The sequence below is a fragment of the Zonotrichia albicollis genome, chromosome 19 (assembly GCF_047830755.1).
Source record: "Zonotrichia albicollis isolate bZonAlb1 chromosome 19, bZonAlb1.hap1, whole genome shotgun sequence".
Classification (NCBI taxonomy): domain Eukaryota; kingdom Metazoa; phylum Chordata; class Aves; order Passeriformes; family Passerellidae; genus Zonotrichia; species Zonotrichia albicollis.
Genome location: NC_133837.1, coordinates 13,058,968 through 13,070,979, shown reverse-complemented (window position 1 = coordinate 13,070,979; position 12,012 = coordinate 13,058,968). Strand labels below are relative to the sequence as shown.

Genomic DNA, 12,012 nt, shown 5'->3' with positions numbered 1-12,012 from the left:
GGGCCTGTGGGGCCGCGCTGGGCCCAGGGACTGACCGGGGGCCTGCACACACTGGCCGGGGCCTGCCCGCTGACCGCGGCCTGCACACTGACCAGGAGCTGCCTGTGTCGCCTCTGTCACCGTGCGGCTCTGGGCTCTGCTCTGCCCAGCCCATCCCACTCTGCTCTGGTCCCACACTCCCAGTCTCTCCTCTCTACCTCCCCTGACCAGAGACAGTTTTCTTCACTTTGCAGTGACTGTCAGGAGACAGACAAGTGATTCAGTTGGTGACACATCCTACACAGTCTCCACACTCAGGTCTCCAGTGTTGAAATAGTTTATTTTACCAATGAAGTAGTGCTGGGTTTTGTGTTAATAGACTGATTGAGTGCTCCTTGACACAGAATTTCCAATTCACAGCTTGTTGCTAGATTCGGAACTCACCCCTGAACTCTGTTTGATAACACACTAATTCTGCCTCGCTGAACAGAGACAGAATCAAGTACACAATGCGGTTCTGCTGGGGGAAATGTTTCCTAATCTTTTACTTGTTTAAGACCGAATGACCTGGGCCACCAGAATGGCTTCTGGTTTGTTGGCAGAGAGAATGTGATGCTAGAAAAGCACACTAAATCAGAATGAAGCTGCTGCAGTCCCCACAGGGTCAGTTCTTAGCACATCCCTCTGCCCTCCAGCATGGCAGGGTTACAGACCTGGCATCTCCAGCTCTGGAATGCTGTAGGAAGAACATCCCAAGTAGCTGAGGTTCAAAACTTTTGCTGTCAGAGCTGGGGTGGAGGCAGTGTGGAGGAGCCTGTGAAGCCCCTGCAGAAGGCAGAGATCTGCTCTGCTGCCTGACTGGGCCCAGAGCTGCCCTTCCACAGGTTTTTGAAGGACTGGATAAAGCTGTGAAGATAAAAAGGGAGTTTCCTGTGCCTTCTTGGAAAGCTCTCAGCTGAGTGGGAGCGGTCACAGTGCCACCCAGGAGGCTGTGCCAGCTGGGAGGTGCCACTGTCCTGTCCCTGCTCATGCTGGGCTCCAGGCACTGGCACAGGCAGCTGCTTGCCAGCACTGCTGCTGCATTTGTGTCTGCAGCAGGGGCAGGGATGGAGCTCCACATCAGTGCTGGGGTTCCCTAATGATTCTGCATCTGGCAGGGCCCTGGCGAGGGCAGGAGGCTGTAAGGGTGAGTGGTGGCGTGGCTGGTGGGAGTTGAGCAGGGAACAACAACAAACAGCTCCTGTGTGTCCGTGACTTTGCCTGGGACAGTTTGCTGTTCCCAGGAGCTGTTTCAGAGCTGTGTTTGGTTCAGGATGAGGCTCCCGTTGATAACAGCCCCATGGCTCAGCTGCTGTGAGCAGCGCTTGCACTGAGCCAAGGACTCCCCAGGCTGCCCGGGCAGGGAGGAGCTGGCAGGGGCAGAGCCAGCAGAGCTGCCCCAGTGCCCAGAGGAGGTTGCAGAGCACAGGGCATGGTGCTGAAGGAAACACCGGGGGGGTCTGGCCGAGGGGTCTGGCCACTGCTCAGGGGGTGGCTGTGCATGGCTCAGAGGGTGGTGAGCAAGCACCCTGTGCAGCGCTTGGTCTGGATATTCCTTTATATGGTTATTGTAATTTTCCTTTTCTGTCCTATTTAACTGTGTGTATCTGAACCCAAACGTTTTGCCTTATTTTCCTGATTCTCTCCCCATCCAGGAACTTGGAGTGACCTGGTCCCGTGCAAGGAGCCCCTGCCTGTGGCTGGGATGGGATGAGATGAGCTTTAATGTCCCTTCCAACCCGAACCATCCTGTGACCCCTGGGAGGTGAGTTTCCAGTTTAACAATTAATTTCCTTCCATTGCAGAGAGAAGAGAGGTGTAGATCCCTGCAGGCCCTGATGCAGAGGAAGAGGTGAAGGGAGAAGGTGCTGCTGGGCCTCTTCCTCCACTGAAACAAAGGAGACAGAGGGCGAGTCACCGATGGACAGGGCAGGAGCTCTGCCTGACCCTGCAGGTGGATCCCCCAGCCCTGCTGAGACACAGAAGGAGGAAGAGGGACCCTCACTGCTGGGGGATGTCACAGCTCCAGAGAAGCACACAGAGCCCTCGGCTCAGCACGGGGCTGGCGACTCTGCTGAGGTGGCGTCCCTGCTGAGGAAGGTGAGGATCCCGCTGGGGAGCAGCTGTGAGTTGTTGCTCTCTTGTGTGAATTGAGGAGGCCAGGCTGCATCCCCCCCTTCCCCCTGGCCACGCCGGGGAGCTGCAGCCTGGCTGTGTTTGCTGAGGCTGTGCTGTGTGTGCAGAGCTGCGGTGCCGGGAGGGGGAACCACAAATTACATGAGTCAGCTGAGACACTGCAGGCTGCTCCGTGCTCCTGCTGAGCGAGTCTTGAATATTAAACCTACACAGCTCCCAAGAGTTATTTGCATTTCACTGGCTGGCCTTGTCCCTCCTCTTCCTGATCATTCTCTCTTAGCCCCGTGTTGCAGGAAGATGTCAGCACTTGCTGCAATGGAGGGGGTGACAACGAATTTCCCTTTGGCAATGAATAAACAGACATTGTTGTCTTTGTTTTTCTCTCTTTAATAGAAAGGGAAGAAGACGAAAGCAAAGAAGTCCATCTCTGAGGAACAGGACTCTCTGCCTCCTCAAAGCACAGCACCAGCTCAGACCACAGAGCTGCCTGACACAGGTGCTGCTCCTCCAGAAACCCAACCCCCCGGCGGTGAGGGGGCAGACCCAGGTGCTGATGGACGTGCTGATGCCGGTGGAGACACACCTGGAGGCGACAGGGATTTGGCCCAGCTGGGGAAGGGAGCTGGCAGCCTGGAAGCAGAGGGGCTGAGCCCTGCAGAGCAGAGCAGCACTGCCAGGGGGGCTGCCCCAGCCCCGGGGGACAAGGTGGGGGATGGCACGGCCCCGGAGCACGCAGGAGCAGCCAGGGACGATGTGGAACGGGGCAGTGGTGCCCCTGGCCAGCCGCCAGCAGCCACAGCAGGTCCCCAGGCCCGGGGCAGCAGCAAGGAGCGGCTGCCAGCAGGGCAGGGAGCCAGTCCCTCTGCCAAGGGAGCCGTCCCTGGCAGTCCCAGGGCACCTCCTGCCCGGGGAGCCCCCCAAAGCAAGGCTGAGCCCAAGGCCTCCCCTGGGGCTCCGAGCCCGCCGGCCGGGAAGGAGCCCAAGCAGAAAGGGACCAGTTCCACTGCCAAGGTGAGTGTGAGTGAGCTCTGGTGAGTGTTCAGCGGGCACAGCTCCCCTCTGCCAGTGTGACTTGCTCATGCTGTCAGTGAGGCTGAGCAGCACCAGCCCAGGGGTACAGGGGTGAATTGGGGAGGCTCTAATTTGGGTTCTGTTCTCCTGGGTGCCAGTTGGAGCCTAGCTCTCACTGAGGGCTTGCTCATTTGCCCCCAGGACTGGGAGGTGTCTCTTCTCCAGCCAGCCATGCTCTCTGGAGAGCTCTGGGATCCCCTGAATGAGGGGATTTGGTGCTTTGCAGGTGCCTGTGCTCTGCAGGCCTGGTAAGGTGGAGGTTGCTGTGGTTTCTCTTTCTCTTTCTTTATGCCCCATCCTCTGGGACCTGGGGCTCATGAGCTGACTGTGTGCTGTGTGTTTGTGTTGGGCTCCTCTCCATCGTGGGCTGTTTTCCTCAGCCAGCAGCTTCCCTCAGCGAGGGGTCAGTGTTTGCAGTGCTTCCAGGGGACTGAAGCTGCTGCTGCTCCAGTGTTGGGGGCAGGTGGGCAGTAGAGCAGAAGGTGCTGCACAGTTGATGGATGGTGTGGGCATCTTGACTCTGGTGGGCCAGAAGCCCTGGGAACATCAAACAGAAACGTAAGAGAGGAAGCGAAAAGGAAATTGCATTGTTTGGAGGAAGTCATGCAAGACAGCAGGTGCAAGGCTGTGGTTAAGCTGTATAGCTCAAAAACATGAATAATGTGGTTATTGCTCAGCAATGAAAGATTTTACCCAAGGCTGTAAGAGTATATAAATGGAATTGTAGAAACAGTAAATGGCTTCTGGCTTGCACCAGGAGGAGATGCTGTGCTTCCAGGGGTTCCTGTTTCACTGGGCTTTGTTTGTCTCCCTGATGCAGAATGCAAACACAAAAGAGAAAAATCAGACCCCAGGTGAGAAAATGCCCAACGTGAGTGAGAAGACAAATCTGAACCAAGGAACCAAGGCTGCCAGGAAGGAGAGTGCTGTGGCTGCTGCAGACAGCTCCAAGAACAAAAAGGAGCAAAAGAACCAGAAACAGGTGGAAAATATTAAAGAGAGGTGAGAACAGCCCTGCTGCTCCCCAGCATTCTTCCCTAACAGGAGTTGCTGTGAGGAGGACTCAGGACTCCAGCCTGAGGTGCTGGGATGGGGTCAGTGCTTACCTTGGATATGTAGAAATGGAATTGTCTTGAAACTGAGGTGAAGTGGTTGAGCATGACAGAACCAGTGTTGAATGGGACCTCAGCACAGGGGATGTCCTGGGGGATGTGTTGAACCTGCTTGAGCATCTGATGGACAAAAAAAAGATTATTCTCTTAGTTCTTGCTCTAATGAGCACCATGTGCTGCACCCACACAACGCTTCAGGTGAATAGTGTGAAGAGCAGTTTTGATGTTTTGCTTAATGTGTATGAGCTGGAAGGGGTGGGAAGTGTGACTCTGCTGGGCCAGAGCATCTCCTGCTGCCTTTAGGAGCCCATTTTTCCTTTTTGCACTGGGCTTTGCCCTAGGCCTGCTCAAGCATCAGTCTGAGGGAACTGCTGCCAGAGTGCATGGGTCTTGCAGCCACTCAGCTCGAGTGTGATTTGAGGTTTGCAGTGATTTGTGCAATTGAAAAACGCCAACAGAATCCCTTCTGTTCTTTTCTGCAGTTCTGTGAGCCGCACTGAGGGTGTCACAGTGTATTTCCATGCAATACTCTCCAAAGACTTCAAGCTCAACCCTGATACTGATAAAGTGTTCATCAGGGCCCAGGGCATTCCTTCCTACGCCAGCTGGAAGGACAACATCTGTGAGCTGAACTGCACCAGGTGAGTGTCCCCTGCCTGTGCTGGGGTGGCTCTGTGCCCACAGCTGGGGCTGCAGCAAAGGCTTTCCCAGTGGAGAAAGCTGCTCTGAAGTGTTCTTGTGAAAGAACAGTCACTGTTCCTATTAGAAATGGAGCAATGTGTGGAAAAGGAGGTCTGTAGATCACCTAACGTGTCCTTTGCCTGCCTTTGCTGTGTTTGTGTCTCCAAGGGACCTGGGAGAACATGGATACCTCATTGAAGGCGCTGTAACTCTCAGCAGAGAAATCCTGGATAAATACATTCCTTACAAGTACTGGGTGTCCTGTGGGAAGGGGGATTATGAGTTCATCTACAAGAAGTCAGAATCCAATCAACCCGTGAATCGCTGCTTGCTGATAAACAGATCCCTTCTCAACAATGGGGGTGAGCTCTGCTGCTGGACCTGCGCCCTGGGGTGATCCCTGCTGTCCTGCCAGGAGCCCTGTCTGGGCGCTGGGGGGATTGCTGAGGCAGCTGGGAGGGAAAAGGCCCTGACTGCTATGGCTGTTTCCCTGTGTTCCTGTTCCAGAGTGGCACCAGTACGATGACATTGTGTGTGCAAGGCCTTCCAAGCTCAAAAACTTCTGGCAGATCTTTACTTTTGATAAAACCAAGGAAGTGGTGGAAGGGAAGAAAATAGCTGCCAATATTATGCTAGAAAGTATCTTCAGCATTCTTGGAACCTGGAGTCCTGACAATCTGAGGAATTTCTTCTGCCAGCTGAAGCAGTTCCATAACGTTGCAGGAGCCCAGCGAGTGTTTGATGGCAAGGAAACAGTGTGGAGAGAGTTAAACTTCAGCACAGAGCAGGTAATCTGCCTTCTCTTGCACAGAGACAGAAAACACTCTGTTACTGAACCCAAACTTTAATGTTGCTGTTGACCTCGCTGGGTTAATTTTGCTTTTCCAGTCCAAGTTCAGGCACAGAAGCAGTGGGGATCCTTCTGGGGTGGCTGTCACTGACTCCTTGGGGGCTTCAGTCAGCCTGTGCACCTCAGTGTGGTTCTGAGACCCCAGGGGGGTCAGCAGCAGGGCTGTGACGTGGTGACTTCACACCTGAGTGGGTTTTGTGTCTGGGTATTGATTTCCTAAGCCTTGCCATTAAGTTTTGCTGCCAGTTGTTCTGTCACTGACAACTCTGCACTCATGTCTTGCTCCAAACCTGCCTGCTTTTTGGGAGAAGCTCCTGATCTTGTTCTAAGCAGTGATGCCAGCAGGGCTTCTGGAATCCAAAATTTCTTACTTGACATAATTAGGAAATGTGACAGAAATGCCACATTGTCTGTTCTGGTTGTTGGGGCTGCTCCTTCCTCTCCTGTGGCCTTGCTGGAATTGGCAGAAGACATTGGCTTCAGAAGAGAGACTAATGCTGTGCTTGCTTTGTTTCTTCTCTTCTTTGCCCCAGGTGAATGATTTGCTGCTAAAATACATGAAGAAAATAGCTGTCCCTTTCCTTGCACCAGAAGCAGCTCCAGAGGACAGAATCATCCAAAGCAAGCTGGCTCTGGGGCTCACCATTGTTGTGGTAGTTGAGAACTATTCATTCTCAGTACCTAAAAGTGACCTGGCCGACCTGTGCAGCCTCCTGTGCTTGGATCAGGTGTCACCACAAGCTGTACAGGATGAGATCCATCACATCAAACAGGCTTTTGCAGGAGTTACCAGGTAAGTGCTCCATGTACCTTCTAACTGACCAGGCTGGTGTTGCTTTGATAAAGCAACAGGAATCCAGCTCTCTACTGCCAGAGAACCAGAGAAAAAGCTACATTTGAAGGTATTTTTGGAGGTCTCAATTCCATCCTCCTGCCTGAAGCAGGGCTTACATCCAGGCAAGGCTGCAGTGCACCATTCCACACTCTTTGGTTGGTTTCCCCTGGAGTGCCTGTCTGCCAGGTTGTGATCTGACTGCTTAGCTGGAGCTGGATGTGGAGTGCTTCACTCACACAGCTGCAGCCATTGCATTTCTTTCTGGAGCCCTTCTCTGCGTGGCTGTCACTGGGCTGGGGTGGCTCGTGGGGAGGCTGTAGCTGAAGGATTGGATCTTCCCAGGGCTCCAGCAGCAGGGTCTGTGCAGAGAGATTCAGCAACATTGCAGCTCTGGGCCTTAAACCTGCACAGGTACCCTCTGCAGTGAAGAGTAGATGGAGCTGAAATAATGCCCAGAGGTTAATTAAAGGCACACAGGGAGATTGAAACGTAGCCTCCCACACCCCGAGGGTGTTCTCAAGGCTGGGATAAAGCTGCTCTTTCACTCAGTGTGTTTGTTTCGTTTTGTTTTTTTTAGCTTGAAGGTCGACCTGACAAGCTTGTGCCAGAGGTGCCTTGAGTGTAACGTGGAGCAGTGGGTGTGGGTCCTTCCCCTTCTGCATTCCTTTGCTGCTCCCCTGCAGCAGGAGCACGGGCTGCTGGAGGAGGACACCTGGGCAGGGCTGGAAGGGCTTCCATTTGCTGAAATCAGGAGGAAGCAACATGGGTGAGTTTTCCAGAGCTCTCCGTTCCTCCCAGTGCACTCCTCATCTCTCTTTTTTTGTTTGTTTGTTTTTCCCTCCCTCATTTGTAAAGAGTATGAAATGTAGCACGTTTGGGGTACTTGGGCACAGGCACACTGGTGGCTCAGAGGTCACCAAGTCACGGTGTGACCCCTCAAACACAACCCCCCCAGTTCTGGCAGCCAGGGAGCAGGTGGGAGCTAAAGCTGCTCCTCTTGTGTACAGTCTGAGCAAGACCAGGAGTTTCTCTTCCCTGGTGCTTGTGCTCAGGGGTTTGGTTCTGCTGTGCCACCCCAGGGCCCTGGGGCCTCCCCCTGATCTCAGCTGCAGGGACAGAAGCACAGGAATGAGGAGGAGGCTCCTGTGTGGGCTGCACGAGCTCAAGGCCTTTTGTTCCTTGGAATGCTGAAGATTTTGTTTTGTCTCCCTCCAGAGAGACCCTGCTGGCACGAATGAGAGAAAAGAAGCACCTGATGGAATTTGATGGGACTCTGGTCAAGTCCTGGCTCTGTGTGCTGCCCCTGGAGAGCCTGGCTGAGTTCATAAGAGACTTCTCCAGTGAGCTCCTAGTTACCCTTCAGGGTGTTCTGTACAGGCTGGAGAATGTTGACCTCTTGTGGAGCCGCTCTCAGGTTTGTCATCGGGCAGCTCTGCCCAGCTCTGGGATGAGGGCTCACACTGGGCTCCTGGCTGTCCTTGGGCACCCCTGAGGGCACTGGGCTGGCAGCAGGTCACAGCACAGAGAGCTTCAAACCTGGCTGACAGCAAAAACAGCTGCTCTGAAGGCAGACACTCCTCAGGGGGAGAGCTGGGGTTGTCTGCAGCAAAAAGTGGTGTTGGCATTGATGAGGGGAGGGTTTCTTGGCTGCGTTTGCTCTTGGTTACCGATGGCAAATATTTCATTCCTGACCTCCTCAGACATCTACTGAAACTGATTTTTGCACAGGAGGGTTGGGCAAGAAGCTGCTGGTTTGGGAGATTTTCCTGCTGTTGTGAAAACTCTTGTGTTGATGTGAGGACAGCAGGAGTAGGGCCTTGCAACTAATAATAGATTTGAGACCTCCAAATTGCAAGGACAGCTTGGGTTTGTGCATATAAAAGCTGCCCAGGTGTTGGCTCTGACATCCAGTAAATAAGTTCTGCTATTTTACAGAGTGTTTATAAAAATGTTGGAGAAGATGCAAAGGAATAGTGAGTTCCTTCTTCCTCAGCTAATCAGAAATCAGTCTGTACAATTTCTTCCACAGTTTCATATTTTTGTCTTTCCATTCTCAGGTAGAGGAGATTCTCACCACAGTGCTGAGTGCCTTGGATGAGCCCCTAGCCAGGTAAGTGCAGTGCATCTCTGTGAGAGCATTGTCTGCCTCTGCACCAGGGCTGGGGCCCTGCTTGTGTGCCTTGAAATCTCTGTGGAGAAAACAATCCTGGAGTTCTATCCCAATTTTAAACGCAGCTGAGGGAGGCAGCTGCCACACCGTGTGGAAATTGGGGAGGTTTTTACTTTGTTTTTAATTTTTTATTTTTCCTCTGAGCAGAAAATTAACTGTCCCTCTGTGTTGCTGCCCTGCAGAGCTCTGGGGGCTCCTTCTTGGCAGGGCTGCTTGTCCTGCTGCCTCAGGCTGCATGAGAGGCTCTGCAGGGCTGCCAGGGCTGTGAGCCTGTTCCTGATCCCGGCCACTGCTGCCACCCTGGTTGCCAAGGTTGCCCAGCTTCAGCCCCCAGCTGTGAGTACCAAGAGCTCTTGGCTTGATACCAGCAAGGTACCCAGAAATGTCACAGGAGTGGCACAACACACTGCTTTTAGGTCAGACCCAGTCTCAGCTTGAAGAATTCACACTCTGAGCAAGACTCTGATAATCTCAGAGGTGTGGAGTCACCTGATGAGTTTGGTTCTTATTGAAAATAAGGTCAGGTGCTCAGGTTTGATGTGATAAGCTTTGTTTTAAGGCTGGTTTTGTTTCCCCTTAAACAAAACCTGGAACAAGCTTAAGCACAGCCTGCCTGTAAGCAGTGCACTTTCCCAGCCTCTGCTCTTTATTCAAGCAGTGCTGGGTCTGTTGCTGGCCCTCGTGTGTTCTGGGTGTGTTTGGGCCTTCTCTTTAGAAATACTGATTTAAATCAGTTGTCCATTGCTGTCCTGCTTGAACTGTGTTTATTTTGTTGTCTTCCCCTCTGTGTGGGCAGGTTCCAGGGGATGCTGTGCAGGAAGTGCCAAAGCTGCTCAGTGGAGCTCTGAGGGAAGCTCGTGCCTGGTTCAGAAACGTTTTAAAGGAGAAGTTACTGAAGGAGTACCTGGACCACGTGGCCTTCTCTTTGTTCTTTGAACTTCGGGTCTGTTACCTTCTGATAATGTCAGTACAAAGGGGCTTTGCAGTGGCTTAGCCAGGGTCTTGAGTCTGCTGCTCAGGGCTCTTTGCTGGGCTCTGCAGCTGTGGCTGGGTAAGGAATGGGTGGGGATGGGCAGTGTTGGAGCTCTGCTCATCCGTGGTGTTCCTGAAGGCCCTGCTGGGGTGAGGAGCTGCCCCTTGGGGTTGTCCTGCTCCCAGTGTGTCCCTCTGGTTGTCCTCAGGCCTTCCAGCAGCAGAGCTCAGAGCAGCCCTGCCAGCCTGAGCTCTGCTGCTCCCGGCCCTCCCTGGCACAGTTTGCAGCAGCAGGGTGGAAGTGGCTCACCCAAAACTCTCCTTCAGCAGCTGAGACACTTACACACTGTTTGGGCTTAGAAGCTGCCTTTTGCAGCTCTGGGAGTGCTCCTTTTCCTCAGGGTGGAAACATCTGGAAGGGCTGCAGGCTGTCTGAGGCGTGTGGGGCATCTCTACATTGTTTTCATTTCCTTTCTCTGTGAAATCCCAGCACTCAGTGCTTTGCCTTGGTGTGCTTGTCCCCTGCAGGCTTGGAATAAGTTTGTGACTATCAGCTTTCCAGATGAGCAGTTCACCCAGACCTGGAGGAACACTTTACTTGCAGATCTGAAGAAAAGAATCCAGCAGGTAGGGGAGACTCCAGGCAGCCTTGGCTGCTGTCCAGAGCAGATGCAGTGGCTTGTGCTGAGCTTGGAGCAGGACAGGTGCAGAGTGGCTCTGGCCATGGCAATGTCCCATGCTGTAACCTTGGTCAGAGGCCTGGCTGCACGTCCTGGTGCTTCAGAGGAAATCCACATTCTGAACAATTGTCACCTCTGTGGGTTTAAGAACCAGCAAGTGCAAAGTAAACACCATGGGGCTCAGAGAAGCCAAGTTGGTGCCTCTCTTTTCATTCCTTGTGCTGTTCAGGCTCCCAATGCACACCCAGCTGTGTTAGACAGTGTCCCTTTGGAAGGGACTATCTCCTCATCTCCTTCCTACAGCAGTTACACATTTCCTTAAGCCATTGATTTTCACAGTGAAAGCAGGAAACAAATATTTTCTGCTGTGAGCTTGGCTTGGAGAGGTGGATATTAAGTAATCACAGTCTTTAGATGGAAGTCATTAAAATCTTTTCCAAGCATTTATCTGTTTGATCTCTCTCCCAGGCCCTCAGAAATGGGCTGATGTTCAGGTTCCTTTTATTGTCCTGATAGCAGCACTGCTTCATGCTGCCAGGAGAAACGCTATTGAGTTTATGAGAAATCTCTCTTTTGCCCTTCAGGAGCCTCCAGTGAACCAAATCTTGGTGTATTGCTGTCAGCATCTCCAAATCACACAGATGGACCCCTCCATCAGCTGGTGCTTCCACAACTGTGCTGTAGAGGCTGTGCCTGCAGCTTGCCAGGTATGGTGTGTGCCCTGGTAGGGGAAGGGAGGAGACAGAAAAGTTAAATTCCCCAGCAATTCTGTTGCACAGGGGTGTGCCTCGTGGTGGAAGGGGAAGGTGGATGTTGCTTGAGTTGCTGTGTTTGTTAAAGCAACAACAAAAATATCAACAAGAAATCAGGAAATGAGGTCCGTGAGGAATGTTTGTGATGTGTTTCCACTGTGAGCTCTGGTGTCAGTTGTGTCCCAGGGCTGGTTTGGCAGGCACAGACACAGCGGGACCCCAGGGTCTGACCCACCCCTGCCCTCTCTGTGTGCCCTGGCAGATGCAGAGCAATCTCCTGGAGCAGATCTCTGCCTACAACATGGGCCAGTTCAGCCAGCTTGTGTCTGCTGTCATTGTCAAGTCGTGGCCAGTCAGGCCTGGGCAGTCTGAGGGTGATTTTGATACGATTCTGCACCACCTGCTCACGTGGCCTGACATCAAACATACCTTCAGCTTTAATGGTAGGTCTGTAGTTGGGTTTTAGGAGGCCAGAGAAGCTTTTCTCTGCCCCACTGCTGCCACTGCACAGAGCAGCAGAGAGGAATTGTCCTGCTCTTGTTTTAGTTCCTATCTCAAAGCTTGAACTATTCAGCTTGGAGAGGGAACTATTTGGGTTTGGAGAGGGAAGGCCAAGGAAGAAGAAGCCACTGTTCCACTTCTAATCCACTGCAGCTTCCTCGGGATTTGTGGACCATAACATCTTTCTCTGAGAAGTTCTCACAAGTTATTGGCTCACAAAAATGCCCAAAGAGT

The 12,012-nt window shown here is 52.8% G+C and overlaps 1 protein-coding gene across 2 annotated transcripts in view; it reads left to right on the top strand.

Moving 5' to 3' along the window:
* RNF213 (ring finger protein 213) overlaps nt 1-12,012 on the top strand; it is a 46,367-nt gene that overhangs the window by 1,671 nt on the left and 32,684 nt on the right. For both annotated transcript variants that reach the window (XM_074554796.1, XM_074554795.1), the window contains exons 2-16: nt 1,824-2,118; nt 2,548-3,165; nt 4,046-4,227; nt 4,820-4,978; nt 5,187-5,380; nt 5,526-5,806; nt 6,402-6,661; nt 7,281-7,469; nt 7,919-8,117; nt 8,761-8,813; nt 9,056-9,209; nt 9,670-9,816; nt 10,374-10,472; nt 11,110-11,232; nt 11,540-11,720. In XM_074554796.1, the coding sequence (XP_074410897.1) occupies nt 1,939-2,118; nt 2,548-3,165; nt 4,046-4,227; nt 4,820-4,978; nt 5,187-5,380; nt 5,526-5,806; nt 6,402-6,661; nt 7,281-7,469; nt 7,919-8,117; nt 8,761-8,813; nt 9,056-9,209; nt 9,670-9,816; nt 10,374-10,472; nt 11,110-11,232; nt 11,540-11,720 (3,019 nt within the window). In that variant the 5' untranslated portion in view covers nt 1,824-1,938. The remainder of the gene's footprint in view (nt 1-1,823; nt 2,119-2,547; nt 3,166-4,045; nt 4,228-4,819; nt 4,979-5,186; nt 5,381-5,525; nt 5,807-6,401; nt 6,662-7,280; nt 7,470-7,918; nt 8,118-8,760; nt 8,814-9,055; nt 9,210-9,669; nt 9,817-10,373; nt 10,473-11,109; nt 11,233-11,539; nt 11,721-12,012) is intronic.